The sequence below is a fragment of the Eretmochelys imbricata genome, chromosome 12 (genome assembly GCF_965152235.1).
Source record: "Eretmochelys imbricata isolate rEreImb1 chromosome 12, rEreImb1.hap1, whole genome shotgun sequence".
In the NCBI taxonomy this organism is placed as follows: domain Eukaryota; kingdom Metazoa; phylum Chordata; order Testudines; family Cheloniidae; genus Eretmochelys; species Eretmochelys imbricata.
The window spans coordinates 10,530,118-10,546,373 of NC_135583.1; the positions used below are offsets into that span (position 1 = coordinate 10,530,118).

Below are 16,256 nucleotides of genomic sequence, written 5' to 3' on the forward strand. Positions count from 1 at the left end.
TGCATTCAACATTTTCAAGCTCTTGCCACCAAGAAAGATGCTTCCTAATCCCTTCAACTCCACCATTTTCAAGGAAGAACATGGTGGGAAATACCAAAGAGCAACGAAAACCAAACTGTCAAACCACAGAAAGAGAAATTTTTTAAAAACCCTCTGGGTTCTCTCTTCCACTTCCTCCAGGTCAGCCAGTCCCTTTTGCCCAGAATGAATGGCTTGTTTGTGTTTCCAGTGGAGAATCACAGCTTCTCCTTTCCATTCATTTTTGAAAAGCAATGGGTGAGTTCCTGGCCCCAGTGAAGTCACTGGCAAAGCTCCCATTGATTAATATAAAGCTAGGGAGGAGGGCCTTGGTTATCTGTAGGGAGAAACTATGCTGTTTTTAAGAAGGAAATAAGGTGGTAAAAACATGGGAGTTGGTGAAGCCTGGCGACAAGTGGGGAACGAAAGAAAAGTGAAATGTGGATTTTAATTTTTTTGTTTTTAATAAAACTTATCCCTTACCAACTTCGCTTATCTTGATATTTGTATTTTTCTTTCATTTAAAATATGAATATTTACTTACAAATTGTAATTCAATAATAATAGTTTTGGAGTACTGTCTGTTCACTGGGTAACGACCATATCCTGTGCTAAAACTCCTCAGCCTGCATCCTTGAAGATTTAAATGGTTTTTTTGGTTGATTTGTTTTGCTGTCAACATGTCAACCTCAGAGTTCATTCAGGACTATTGTTACCTTGTAAACAGAAAGCATCTTCAAATAAATTAATAATATAATTTGGAGATCCACTTGCATAGTGGATATGCAAACTCCTCCGGGACCATTAACAACTGAAGTGTTAGTTGTACTTCACTGAAAAAAATGATCCTTACATTTGCAATAAGGTCTCTGACTTCAGCCAAGCCAGAAGATGATTACCCCACCTTCCAAACAATAATACCTGGCACTTTTAAAGCAGCTTTTACCAGTGGATAGCAGAACATTTTGCAGGCATGAAAGAACCAATCAAGCTTCATAATCCCCCTGTGAGGTAGGTAGGTAAGAACTTCAAGCCTCATTAAAGGAACACTCCATCTACCACTGAAATGCAGCTACTTCTGGAATGATTCTAAGCAGCAATTTAATAACAGAAACACTACAAAACAGGTCCAGGACAGTAAATTAAAAAAAAATCTATATCCAGTTCCATTTTAATGAAAAGGGTGAATTTTAGGTATAAAAAGATATATAACTGCTTACAACAGAATTTGGCCAGGACATCTCTTGCAGTAAGTGCTATGGTATCTTTAATAGCCATAAGGGCTCAGATCCCTCCATTTTACATCTTATCCAAACATCAAAGCTGTTGTGTGCAAGTTTATATATCCTAGAAGGGGGTCCAAATTACCCTGAGCAGTATCTTATTATTTGAATGAAATGGTAACCTTTTAAAATGTTTGTCTTTTTAATAGATGCCACACCTATTCTTTTTCTATCATTACTCTTTTTTAAAAAGGTGAAATGTTTTGAATCAAGTCATTAATACACTTAACAGAAAACAGCTGTGCCAAACTGTTAGGAGTTTGTTTTCCATTTCATTACATAAAATAATATGACTAACTGAAGGACATGTAGGCTCTTAAATGTAATTCTGTTGTCTTTGATATAGCTTGACAGATAAGCCTGAAAATATGAAGCAAACATACGAAAGTAGAACTACGAAGGGTACTTCTTATTTTTAAAGGGAGAAGCTCGGACTCTGAGAAGTGAACATGTTTTTCCCCATTCTGTTAGATTCCATAAAAGATTAGAGGACAAACAGACAGCACTGGTGTCAAAACCTAGCTGAGAGAGTGGGTTACTGGGTGGTGAAAAGGGACCAGAGCTAAATGGAAGCTAAGAATCTAAATCAGGACTCAGAACAACTGCAAGCCCTAGGCTCCAGAAAATGAATGCTCAGAGCAAGATGTTACCAGAATACAGAGATAAAAATAGAAAACTGAAGAAGAATCTTACATTATTAAAATGGTGCTGAAAAGTCATGTCTCTTTTTAAAGCTATTCAGTCTCTTCAATTTACTATAGTGATTGCCACTTCTGTTCCAGACTGTCTCACTGTTGCTGAAACACTGACCAAACAAAATGTGTGCTACTTGTCCTTGTCTAGGTTAACGTGAACATGCTCTGACCTGGAGCATAGGTTCAAGGTTCCATCCATTTATAATAAATCTATGTTTTGCATAAGGCCATACCTGCAGTAGTCTTAGTGCAGCCCAAAAGGGATTGTTCTTCCCATCTACTTCAAGCACAATTATAGCCACATTAAGTAAAACACAGCTCATTGTGCGCACACACAGCTCATTGTGGGCACACACAGCTCCTGCTACCTTGGGGTCTGATCCTATGTATTGAGTAAGGGTTTGCAGGATTGTCCTTTATTTTATTATTGCAACTACTATAAATTCTAACCTGAACAGGACATTTTTGGTTTTAGAGATAGGGCAGCTAATTCTCACAGCTTATTTTCCAAACCTGAATTGCTGATATTTGCAAAATATATTATGAACTTTTACAAATCAAATCCTTAGAATCCAGTTAGTGTAATAAATGAAACCACCTTTGAACAAATAACTTATTTTGCTAAGGAACACTGACTTACCCTTCAGTAACTGATTCTTTGAGATGTTGTAGGCAGCGTGAAACCAGCTGTAGGGGTCAGTGCTCCTTGTGGGCGCAAGACTGAATTATTCTGAACCGCAGTGTTCATTAGGGCCATTCATATACCCTTTACCTCCTTGTGCTCTTGTATGAAGGCACAAAGGGTGGAGCGGCTGCAACTCTCTGTTTCCTCATAATTCAAAGTCTGCACTAGCCAAGAACTATGAAAAGCAGGGACAGAGGGCAGGCCACTGGATCCACACTGACTACAGCACCTTGAAGAACCACAGTAACTTATTTTTTTTCTTCAAGTATGTGTCAGTTTGGATCTCACTAGATGGTGGGAAAGAGGTGTTTCAGTTGCATCAGTCAAATAACAATTGCAGAACGGCTCTCTCAAACTCAGCATCAGCTCTAGCTGCCATGTCAAGGGCAAAAAGGTCAGTGAGTTGCTCCATGTTGCAGATCATGTGTCTAAAGCAGGCGGAAGGCGCTGCCTGTGCCCCCGGGGAGTATGCCTTGACGTTTAGAGGGAGCAACTGTCTGGCAGCAGGTGGAATTACACTGCATGATCCACTTAGATTCTCTGTCACAAGAGGCCTGGCCTTTGGATGAGACTGACATGGCTACCAAGAGATGGGGAGACAACATAGGTCTCGCTGTAGCTGTATAGGCTAACTACAACATCTCAACATTTAGGTCCATCAATGGCTAGTAGCCAGGATGGACAGGGATGGTGTCTCTAGCCGCTGTTTGCCAGAAGCTGGAAATTGGCGACAGGAGACGGATTACTTCATGATTATCTGTTCTGTTCACTCCCTCTGGGGCACCTGGCATTGGCCACTGTGGGAAGACAGGATACTGGGCTAGATAGACCCAGTATGGCTGTTCTTATGTTCAAAGAACCACTCTTACTGTAGGGTAAGCAACTGTTCTTTATCAAAATCATTTATTCAATGACTGTTTCATTTATTACATTAACTGGATTCTAAGGACTTGGTCTTGGTAAGGTAAGAGCATGACTCTTGAAACGTCCAACTTATGTAGCTTCTTCTCTTCCAGCATCGAGTGAGTTTTCAGGAAGATGACTGGCAGGTTGATGGACTGTTTTAGGTGAAACTCCAAGACCACTTTAGAGATGAACTTATGGTGTGGTCTCAATACCACCTTGTCCCTATGAAAGAATGTCTGTCTGTAAAGGCTTGGAGTTTGCTGACTTTCCATACTAAGGTGATAGCAAATAGAAAGTCCATCCTGAGGGTAAGGAGATATTTTGAACAATCTAAAAGTGGCTTGAACAGAAGCTCCCTGAGTTTCTTGAGGACAATGTTGAGATCCTACATCGGAGTCAGGTCTCTCATAGTTGGATAGGTACACAGGAGGCCCTTGAGGAACCTTGACTCTGTCAGCTGTGAGAAAACCAAGCATAACTGTGTAACTGAAGCTGAGCTTGCACATGTATTTGTTCAGTCTCCTCAGGTCCAGAATAGGACAAAGATGTCGTTTCTTCTTTAGGATAAGGAATTACCAGGAGTAGAAGCTTCCTCCCCTGAATTCTAGCGGTACTTCCTCTATGGCTCCTTGATGAAACAACCAGGCGACTTCTGCCTGTAACAGACTTTTGCAAGAAGAGTTCCCGAACAAGGATGAGAAAGGTGGGTGGGTGAATAGGGTGGAAGAGTAGAACTGAAGAGGGTAGCTATTGGTGATGATCTCTAGCACCCAACTATCCAATGTTATGACAGACCGTGCCCAATGGGATAAGGCCGCTTCTGAAAGTCAGTCATGCACTCAAACCCTTTTTAAAGGGACTTGGCACCTCTGTTCCACTCATAAGAATGGCCATACTGGGTCAGACCAAAGGTCCATCTAGCCCAGTATCCTATCTTCCGACAGTGGCCAATGTCAGGTGCCCTAGAGGGAATGAACATAACAGGTAACCATCAAGTGATCCACCCTGTCGCCCACTCTTTTCACTATGGGTGGTATCATGGCAGGTATTTGCCCAAGAGCCTTAGCAGGATTGAGGAACCCTTCATTGATAGAGAGGACAACTCTGGCCAGGCCAGAAGTTGTCAATATTTCAAATACCTCATAAGACTTTTCTTGCATCATCATTGTCTCTATTTCTAGGGTTTGTGCAATTGTCATGACAAGTTCTTGAAATGACAAAGTACAGTGCCAGTACCTGTGCTGATGGCACAGCTTCATCAGAAGATGAAGAAAGGTCATTAGGTGGTGAATTAGGACGATGATGATACTCTGGACTGGGGTCTGGTTCCTCGTGGTACTCCTCGCTGTCTGTTGTCAATGGTCCGGCGAGGGATGCCACCAGGGAGTGTAATCTTTTCTTCTTCCTCGAATGCAACAGAGATTGGCTTGCAGAAGAATATGAGGGTAGATCCCAGTAAGCCCAACAGGGAAACAGAGGTATGTTGAATGGATATGTATGGCTTATCTGATACCGTACCATTCCTGATGTGACAATGGCTGAGCCCTGTAACAAGAGACAGCTGCCTTTTCTAGGATATCTCCATGGATCTAACAGGAGAGGGTTCTCCACTTTGAGGAAAGTGGCAATGTGTGCTCTGGTAGTGAAAAGGAGTACATCTCCTCTATGGACAACACTAAGGCATATGGTGCTCTCTGTATCAAAGTCTACACTGACATTGGAAGGTGTCCAGCACCAAAGCCACTTTCAGTTTTTTCAGGAGCATCTCAGGTGGCCTTGGTTCAGCTGTTGACATCAAAGGATGTGTTGCCAGTACCATGGTCTGTGCTGGGGAGCTTTCACTCTGTGCTGTGCTGGTAGGCTGCTCTTTACCACTGGGTTTTATGCCATGAGGGGCTTAGTGATTTTCTTCCCAGAAAGTATGTGGTCTGTCCCTGTAGAAAGACATTGAGTTCACCTGGAGTCTCTGCTCCTGTGCTCAGGATGGCCTCTCTTCATACCAGAGGCATTGGTTTCTGCATCAGTGCTGGTATCAGTATGAGCACTGGGTCTTTTCTGGGCATTTTCTTTTCTATGCTGGTCTGAGGTGTGGCATCTTTGTTCATTGGGGCACTCAAGAGGGTCTGTTTATCTGGTATCTGAGTTTTGCCGTCTCCTCCCAAATCTTCAGAGATTGCTTTAGTAGATGAAACTTCAACTGTGCATGCTCAATGAGAATGACTAGCATACCAAGCACCTCTCCAGTATATGGGTCTCTCCTAAACAGAAGAGGCATCTGCTGTATCCATTTTACAGGAGAATTAATCCTTTGCAAGAAGAGCAGGGCTTAAAGTCCGCAGGTGTTGAATCTGCCATGTTCAGGTGCTCCGTACCGACTGGGGGCATACAAGTCGGTCTACATACAACATTTAGTCCAGATGGTAGACATTTTTTGGTTAGCTGATAAGTCCAAAAACATTTGGAAAAAAATTCTTTCAATCCAAAACAATGTTTTATTTAAATTTCAAGCTTTTCTACCTCTAATTAAAAAATAAACAAAGGTAATTTTGAAATTAAATGTCATTTTGAATTGAAGTTGGAACATTTTATTTTGAAAATGTCAAACATTTTGACTCTCTTTTTTAATTGTAAATGGTTTTTCAACTGAAACAATTAGCCAATATTCACAAATTCTTTAAATAATTTGGTTTCAGAGTGACAGCCGTGTTAGTCTGTATTTGCAAAAAGAAAAGGAGTACTTGTGGCACCTTAGAGACTAACCAATTTATTTGAGCATAAGCTTTTGTGAACAGTATGCATCCGATGAAGTGAGCTGTAGCTCACGAAAGCTTATGCTCAAATAAATTGGTTAGTCTCTAAGGTGCCACAAGTACTCCTTTTCTTTTTAAATAATTTGGTTATCCAAATCTGCATTGTTTGAAGGAAAAAAAAAAAGAGAATTTTACCCGACTCTACCAAATGGCTTGATTTTGTTTGTGGTGGTTCTTTATCAATGGATCAGAAAAGTTCTGAACGTTTCAAATAATTTCAGAAAGACTCAGTGGGTGGTAAAGGTTAGTTCATCAGACCGCTACCAGGTTCTGTCTCGCTGTACAGAAAGAGCTTAACGAGACGCAGGGCACATGCACAGCCCCAACACATACTGCTAATCAAGACTTTGGTCTCATGTACATAAGGGGCATATGTACCTACAGTGGGATCCACAATGATATACATACACTAAGAAGAGCTGAGAAATCTACTGATAAATAACATCTTCCCCATTCTTTTTTTAAAAGAGTTCAAAAACATATACAATTCGTAGTCTCCGAGCCACTGCTGGGCTTTTTATTGTATTTTATGTAGTCTGTTTTACATGATGTTGGAAAGTATTTCATGAAACAATGCATATAACATAGCAAGCACTATATATGGTAGTAGCTGAAGAAATGGAAAACGTTTTTAAAATAGGACCAGTAATATTTTCTAAACAGAGCATAAACTTATTAACAATTTATGTTGGAGATGGCAAGCAAAAATCAGGCAGAGAATCTGGGCTTCTTCCAACTTTTTGATTTCTACTTGAACTGCTCTGCGTGACGATGGATCGGCTTTACTTAGCATGGTTTTTCAGGGTGCAGGAAGTTATTCTATTTATAAACTTTTATTATGATTTTTTGGTGCGTTAGAATGAGTCTCAGAAAACACTGTTCCTTTGGATTCTGGGAAATATCTTTATAGAAGCAGGTCAGAAACTTGGTATTTCAAAGTTTTTGTTTTTATCCCCAAGTTTTGGGACGAGAAATTCAAAATTTTTCATGGACTGGAGAATTCAGAAAAAATTTCATTGGGGAATCAAAATATTTTGTGTAGACTTGGTTTGACAGTAATCTGTGTCCTCCCTGAGCTGCTGAATTCAGGAGTCTCATTGCCCCCAGTTTCCCATAGGGGTCTGCTGTCTTCATGCTGCTATTGTCCTCTACAGGCCAGGAACATTAATGTGTCTGCCTGATCAGAAATGTGTTTTGATTTGGATTAATCTGACCCTAACTAAATATTTTCTTTAGATTTTCCCAACAGAAAACTGAAATAATTTCCATTTTCCCATGAGAATGTTGCAATTTTGTGAAAATTGTATTTTCTGTCTCAAACATTTTCATGGAAAATTCCTGACCAATTATGGTACTGTCATCGACAATTTTATTTTATTCTTCTTCTTGGTGCAGCAGTGTGAGTTGCAGCGTAATATATAAAAATAGTGACAGTTTTGGATCACCAACGGATGCTTCAGAAAAGAAATGGTTTATTTCTCCATTGTACCTAATGCCTGGGAGTTACTTTGATACTTATCGGCCTGATCCTGCATGGTGCTGAGCACCCTTGATTTTTAAGCCAACAGAATGTAGCAGGTACTCAGTGCTGCACAGGTTCAGGTCCCAACATACCATCACTAAAATCTTTACTGGTGTGCAACTTTTGTTTGTGTTTCAAGAAGTGGCTGAAGAATCTATGATGTGTGGTTTTTACAGATATCTTATTCTCTCTTTCCATTCCCTTGCTACTTGCATGACATTGTTACAAATGCAGAATGGGGAAAGATGTACTGCTCTTGCACTTGATTAGAGAAACTTCTGGTACAGAACTGGAAACACAATGAGAACAACACTCAGAAAAGGAAATCCAGACAATACCTGCCAGAGCTTGCAAATGAGTGCAAGAAATGTATCCCACAATTCTTTGGTCCTGAGGTGTATTTCCCACTTGCACCTAAGAGAAAGGAAGAAAGAAGGCTGTTAATGAACATGTCACTACTATGGTCAAGGCCCTCTATCTTGTGCAGCATGTAAGATTTCAGTTGTTCAACAGAAGCTCTTGAGTTACACCCCTGAAAATACTCCTTCCCTCTCTCATCCAATACCACTTTAAGCACTTACATGGATCTAAGAGAAGCAAAAACCACAGGAGATTTTGCCTTAATAGAAGTCCTACTTTCCCTGTCTGTTCACTGCCTAACTTCTCCGTCCACTGCTACTTCAAACTGCAAAGCATTCCCTGTTACTCTCTCTTGCCCATTCACATCTCACTGGTTATCTGCCTGCAAACAACTTCCCAGCCCCAATCCTCCCAGCCCCTTCTGGCGGGTGCAGGATTAAAGCCCCACTGAGAAGCACCATGAGACTAATTAGCAGTCTCCACACACACAAAAATCTAGACATTTACAGAAAACTGGAATTCAGAAAAAGGGAAGGAGGCTTTGAAAAACAAAATTATACACTATGTTTTCTCTATTTCACTATGTTTTCCCATTATTTTCTCTATTTTTGTTGTTGGGGGAGAGGGAGTAAGGGTGTTGGAGAATTTTGCTTTGTGTTTCAATTAGACATTTACATTTTCCTCCTGCAGGTTTTCATAACAGCAGCCTCTGTACCTGTCAACCAGAGCAGGGAAAACGTAATTTTTTCCTCGCTCTTCTAGATTCCCCCCCAACTAGGGCATTCCACACCCTCTAAAACACAGCTAGGGGATTCTTCCTTACAAGTGTTTACTTCCCCGGTAAATGTAGAGGGGTTTCGGAAGCCCATTTTGCTACAGTGTAATGTACTCCGTCTCTCCCCCACACACGTCAGACTGTAGATTTGTAAGACAAACCTGTTGGAGGACACACAGGCACTAGAACTAAGTTGTGCTTTAGTCTTTTCATCTTATTTAACGCTAGATCTGCCTCAGCCTTATTCAGCCACCAAATAATAGTGGTGAATAAAGAAGGATAATAAAGAGAAGATTTAAAAATATATTAGGAACATAAAGAATCCTGACAATGTTATTGGTCAATTACTAGATGGAAATGCTAGAATTATCAGTAATAATGGAGAACAGGCAGAAGTGCTCAATAAATATTTCTGTTCTGTATTTGGGGAAAGACAGATGACATAGTCTCCTCAGATGGTGATAACATACTTTCCATTCCACTGGCATCTTGGGAGGATGTTAAACATCAAATACAAAAGATAGACATTTTTAAATCAGGATGTCTAGGTAACCTGCATCCAAGAGTTTCAAAAGAGTTGGATGAGGAGCTTGCTGGACCATTAATGCTGATTTCCAATAATTCTTGATGCACTGGAAAAGTTCCAGAAGACTGCAAGAAAGCTAATGTTGTGCTAATTTTTTAAAAAGGGAAAATGGAATGAGCCAGCTAAATATAGGCCTGCCAGCCTGTCCTTGATCACAAGCAAGATAATGGAGAGGCTGTTACAAGACTCGATTAATAAAGAACTAAAGGAGAATAACATAATTAATGCAAAACAACATAAGTTTATGGAAAATAAATCCTGTCAAATTAATTTGATATCTTTTTTTCATGAGATTACAAGTTTGGTTGTAGAAGTAATAGTGTTGATATAATATACTTAAGACATCTGCAAGGTACTGAATTGGTACCGCAAGACAATTTGATTAAAAACTAGAATGATGTAAAATGAACATGGCACACACAAATGGGATAAAAACTGGGAATCAGCCTCAAGTGGATGCGTTTCCAGTGGATTCCCAAACGACCAGTTCTTAGCCATACATTATTTAACAATTTTATCAGTGATTTGGAAGAAAATATAAAATCACAGATAAAGTTTGCAGATGACACAAAAATTGGGGGAGTGGTAAATGAATAGGACCGGTCATTTATTCAGAGTAATCTGGATCACATGGTAAACTGCGTGCAAGCAAATAATATGAGTTTTTAAACATGGCTAAATTTAGGAACAAAAAATGTAGGCCATACTCACAGGATGGGGGACTGTATCATGGGAAGCAGTGACTCTGAAAAACATTTGAGAGGTAGATAATCAGCTGAACATGAGCACCCAGTGAGACTGTTACTGGAAGAGACAATGCAATCCTGGGATGCATAAACAGGGGATTCTCTAGTAGGAGTAGAGAAGTTATTTTACCTCTGTATTTGGCACTGGTGTGACCACTGCTTGAATACTGTGTCCTGATCTGGTACCCACAATTCAAGAATGATATTGATAAATTGGAGAGGGTTCAGAAAAGAGCCATGAGAATGATTAAAGGATTAGAAAACCTGCCTTGCAGTGACAGCCTCAAAAACCTCAGTCTATTTAGTGTAAAAAGGAGAAGGTTAAGGGGTTTTGATTACAGTCTGTAAGTGCCTACGTGGGGAAAACTATTTAATAATGGCCTCTTCCATCTAGCAGGAAAAGGTATAATGAGAGACAGTGGCTGGAACCTGAAGCTAGACAAATTCAGACTGGAAAAAAGGTGTACATTTTTAACTGTGAAAGTAATTAACCATGGAAACAATCCATCAGGGGTCATGGTGGATTCTCCATCACTGACCATTTTAAAATCAAGATTGGATGTTTTTCTAAAAGACCTGCTCTAGGTATTATTTTGGGGGAATTCTATCGCCTATGTTGTACAGGAGACCAGACTAGATGATCATAATAATCCCTTCTGGCCTTAGAATCTATGAAGTAAGGAACTTCCCCATGCTTTATATGATCTGTGTAAGGGTCAGGCAGATTTGCAGTTGCTGCCTTCATTGAAGCACAAGGTCTGGTCATTGGCTAGTTCTTGTGGGAGCCCTGGACCCTCAATGAGTGTAGATGGAGTCATGGCTTGTTCCCCCAAAGTACTGGCCAGCTGTACCCAAAGATGGGGAAGTATGCTAAGCTCCTTAAAAGAGTACAGTAATGTGGACACTCCTCCTAGGAGTCTGAGAACTTCTCCCCATAGGGTGGTGCATCTCTGTAAAACCCCAGTGACGGCATGTGGTCAGCAGACATAACTTAGCTCTTAATGGGGAAACAGTCACCAATGACAAGATTAAAATGAAACCTACCAGCTATGCTTTATAGACTGAGGGCACAGATACTGCACGCACATCAAACCAACCCTCTACCAGATTTCCAAAGAGCAAAATTCTGAGGAAGGTCCGCTTGCATAGAACTTACGACAGAGCACAATAACACAAGAAAACATCATGAAAATCACTTGATAGACACAGACTTCAGATGGATTTTTTTTTTAAACTGAATAAGGGTGGAGCATGTGTACAGAATATGTTCTGGCCCCATTGAAATCAATGCCAAAACTCCCACTGACTTAAATGAGATCAGGATTTGGCTCTAGATGGATGGAACAGAGAAGCTGCAGCAGGTGCTTGATTTTCCTACTCAGGATTTAAAACAGTACAGTAATACAGTATGTCTATCAAAGAAAATGCCTGGAAGGGAAAGTTTTATCTGAGCCTCAAAAAAAAAAAAAAAAACTCCATAGCTTTGCTGATGACTCCTGTATCACTGGACTTGATGAAGCCGCCGTAAATGTCATCTGACAACCTTAAATAAAAATAGGTTTCAGGTAACCTAGTTTTAAGATGGGTAGAGTTTTGTCCATTTGTTTGGATTTTCAGGTTCTCCAACTGTCCGAGAAATATGCCATTAATTTTACAGGCTTTGCAGGCAGTGAATTTACAGGTCATTTATGCTTGATAATTTCCTGTCAATGTTCATTATTTTTCCATCTGGAAAAAGAAAGCACATAATAAAAATCTTACATTGCTCTGGCCCTAGCTTTCTCACTCATCTTTTAACCAGTTTTCCAACTGGACTTTTGAAGCTCATTAGAGTTATTAACTCTGTATGAATGGTAAAGATCATTTCCAGCTAAGTGGTGCTTTTCTATAGAGATGCTATGCTGAGCCTATAGGTGGCTCTATGGAAAGTGTCTATTAAAGGCATTTTAATATAATAATATATAAATTCCTATAGAAACTACTCTCATTGCCCTTGATGGATTACACTTGCACAGCGGTAGAGAAATTCAGTGTTCAGACTTTACTTTGTGTTCTTCACGGAAGTGGAAGGGGAACAAGGATAGGGGAGATTTGGAATTAACTCAGCTTTACTCCAAAGCCAATAGATCCTTGCAGACCCACAGGGATATCAGGGAATCCTGGCTGGATGCCACTGACTCTTGCAGGAGTCTTGCTGCGGTTGTTTCTGCAGGCTGCCTCATTACATACACACCATTTTCCACATGCACATTAAATGAGTCTCTTATGCAGTAGGTGCAGCCCCAGTACAACATTGTGGGATTGTTTTACTTTAAAAACAACAAGCCTCTATCCTATAACACAAACCAGGGCGCAATATATATTTTTCAAGCCATCTACCTGCAGCCAAGTGAAATGAGATTTTTCACTCGACTACCAAAAAGGACATCTACACCTCTAGAGTTTCTGGCAAATTACACATTTCTCCCACATCTGAGGAGAAACAAGCCTCCCACTCCACTCTGCAAAGGGAAAAACAGCAGTTGCAAAACTGTTCTTTATTGTGGCAAGAGTGTACACTTTACACCTTGGTGTCTAAAACTGTCTGAACCATTTTCACTTTCAGGCTGTGACCAAATGTGGAAAGTTTCAGTCTGAAAGGTCAGTCTGCATAAGTTTTATAGCCAGCTGAAAAGGCCCGTTAGAATGGAATCACTTATGCCACATTACCTTTGTAATTGATCTGAGAAGCACAGCTACGATGTATGTATGTACATGTAATTGTATTTACATTATATATCAAATTTATTTTATACACATATCTCACACAGAAACACGAAGTATATGTATGAATATAATATGTATGTGTGTGAATAATATGTGTATGAACAGAAATGGAAGGGACCTCTCTAAATGTTTTTGAAGTTTCCAAAAAAATAGTAACAAGTAACAGCCAAAAAGTTAACATGGCCAATATTTCCATGGAAAGTATCAATGTTCGAGTGCTTGCTGAATAGCCCGTTCCCGAAACCTAAAATTCTGCCATTTTGTAACAGGGAGCTGATTTTTCTGTTTCACTGAGTGGCACCATTACCCTAAACTACTGGGCAGGGTCCCTGTAAGCAGTCATGATGGAAGAAAAGATCCGTGGTTACAACGTGAAAACAAAATCCTTGCAACCTCTAGCCCAGTACAGAAAAAAAACAAAAAACAAAAACACAAAAATAAACTAAATAATAAGTAAAATTTGATTACATATCTATTTGTTCTGTAAATGAAAAAGCACTGAAGTATGGACAGCCATGATAGCTACTGGACCTCCACAATATTACTAACCCTATAATTCCGTACGTAAGCAGTGCATTGTTTTGCTGAATACTGCGACTCCCCTGAGAGTGCTCCATTTTAATGGCTATATTATATTGTGAGAACGCTATCTGGACAGCTCTGCAGGCAGGACAGTGGGAAAACAACCTAGAGCATTCACTGTCCCTGCAACACAGATCTTGGTGTGTTAGTTTAGCTTTGGAAGGAGTTTCCACCTTCACAGAACTCAGTCATATGGTCAGTATTTGACCAGCAGATTGCTCAAGTCTGGGACAAGAAATAAGTGTATGTTTCTGGTTCTTGCTGCCAAACACAGAAGGTGCTCTCTAATCCACTTTTGTACAGAAAATAGCAATTATACTAGGGCAACCCAATTCAAAATCACTCAAATAGGAATTCACTTTACCTGAACTGCATTGTTGGTGCTAGAAGGTCAGTGCCATAACAGATAATCTAGAAGACTGTCCCATGAGGCATTATCCTAGACAGTGTTTTCCAAAAATGTCAGATAGTCCACAGGCTGAAGTTCACATAAATCCTGTTTACTGGCACCCAGGACCCAATCTTCCCACCTTTCCTTTGAAAATATTGTAGTCTATTCAATGGGACTACTAGTAAAATGAGATACACTGACTGTGCATAAGGATGGGGATGTGGGACCCCAAGAGCCTAGATTACAAAACAAAATAGTAAGGTCTGCACAGTGTGATTGCAGACCACATCCAAAAGCACCACAATCAGAGTCAGTGGACTATTCACATAGTAAGGGATGCAGCATTTATGCAATAGTTTTTAAAGTGCTTTGGCATGTTTCAGGTTGAAGGGTCGTAAGTGTCAAATATGACCACTATCACAAGGAAATATCCTGGGTACGCTCACTAAAACAAATGTTTGGTATTAATAATCTCAGGAATGGCCTTTCAGTCTCCTTTTCTACCTTGTTACAGAGAATATTTTATACCACATATGAACTTAAAGGAAAAATCTTGCTCTGATCAATGCAAGAGTAAGAACCCCAAATTAGGCAGTTTTGGAAAACTATATCACAGGCTATGCTATGGCTGGGTCTAATACAGCCACACAGGGCAATCTGGGAGAGGAAGACCCTTAACTCTAGTTGCATTAGAACTTGCCCAGATTGTGATTCCAGGTGTGGGGATGAGACCAGAGTTCCATTTCTGATGCTCCCCACCGTGAAGCTGGCAAGACAGGAGAAGGGAGCATGCTGTGCTCTACAGGCCTGTAACAGATTACTTCTGCCTCAGCACCAGCTCAGAGGACCACAGGAACTGCATTGCAGAAGGGTGCCTGAGGTACACAATGCCTCTCAGGGCTACACTCCTGTGGTGGTGCCATTTTCACACCAACCCTTGCTCTGGAATGTACCTAAAGGCAAAACCTAGCTTAAAATGCATAATTTATTGTCACCTGCCATTGCATCCTTCTACTGAGTTTCCTGTTATAATGGCATGGGATTGTGAAGAAGTGCCTAAAACAGATTCCCTTGCAAATTCAAAATCCCATTGCAGTATCAGGCTCAATATTGCTCATGTGGACATTTCTGAAGTGTATCTGTATGAGATATAGATTCCTTCTCAAACTGTATCTACTAGGGAAAATTTCCAAGAAACTAATATTATAATATGCCTTTAAAGATTCCAAACCATTTTCGGTTAGATAAACCACAGCAAGAGGAGCTAATTTATAATGGCCATACATAGCATCCTGCTAAACTCTGATGTTATCTAAAGCTGAATTAAAATTGAGAGAATGTGTATGTGATTGAATAAAGTGACCTGCATATATAATTATACATTGACAAATGAAAAATTAGTACCTCTCTCAGTATTATACTGCAACATACAAAACATGTTTCAGTTCATAGTACATCTGCAAAGGTAAAACAAGATATAAATGCACACCCATTAATCAAACATTAAGACAGGTATGGAAAGATCCAAGGACAGATTCTGATCTCTGTTACACTGTTGGAAATCTGAAGCTTGTTAGTTACTCAGCTAGTAAGGCTCTGAAAAGACCTTTTTATTTCAAAAAGGGTTTAGGAGGCAATTCTATTAGGAAACAAGCATAAGTCTCTGTTGCTCCTTGTTTACATTGGACCTCCACTTGTGAACTATAAAATCAGTGAACAGCTCTGGTACTCTTTCATTTTGATTCACAGGAGACTGAAATCAATAAAAAGCTCTACAAAGGGGATTCCTTCTTTTCTTACACTACTCCCCCAAAATACCCTAGCACTGACTCTGGGCCTAATAGAATAAGACACTCATTCCCTAGTGACTTACCTCTTTTCTTCCCATAAATGAAATCAAGCCAATAAAGCTTGTGACAAAACAGATACTCATTATCAGCAACAAAAAATCCACAATGCTTGCTAACAGCAACAGTTATTTGAGTGCCAGAGCTAAGGGAGCCACTTTCATTTCATCACATGACTGGTCATAGTGAGATTTTTCTGAGCTGCTCTTTGATCGAGCGTCACTTGGAGTTACCATATCCTGGCATGACTGTCATACTGAGCTGGAGAACATTGATATCCTGCC

General features: G+C 40.1%; 1 protein-coding gene across 1 annotated transcript in view; it reads right to left on the reverse strand.

Moving 5' to 3' along the window:
- SMPD3 (sphingomyelin phosphodiesterase 3) overlaps positions 1 to 16,256 on the reverse strand; it is a 65,811-nt gene that overhangs the window by 31,524 nt on the left and 18,031 nt on the right. The window contains exon 2 of the mRNA XM_077831442.1: positions 8,258 to 8,333. Within this exon, the coding sequence (XP_077687568.1) occupies positions 8,258 to 8,333 (76 nt within the window). The remainder of the gene's footprint in view (positions 1 to 8,257; positions 8,334 to 16,256) is intronic.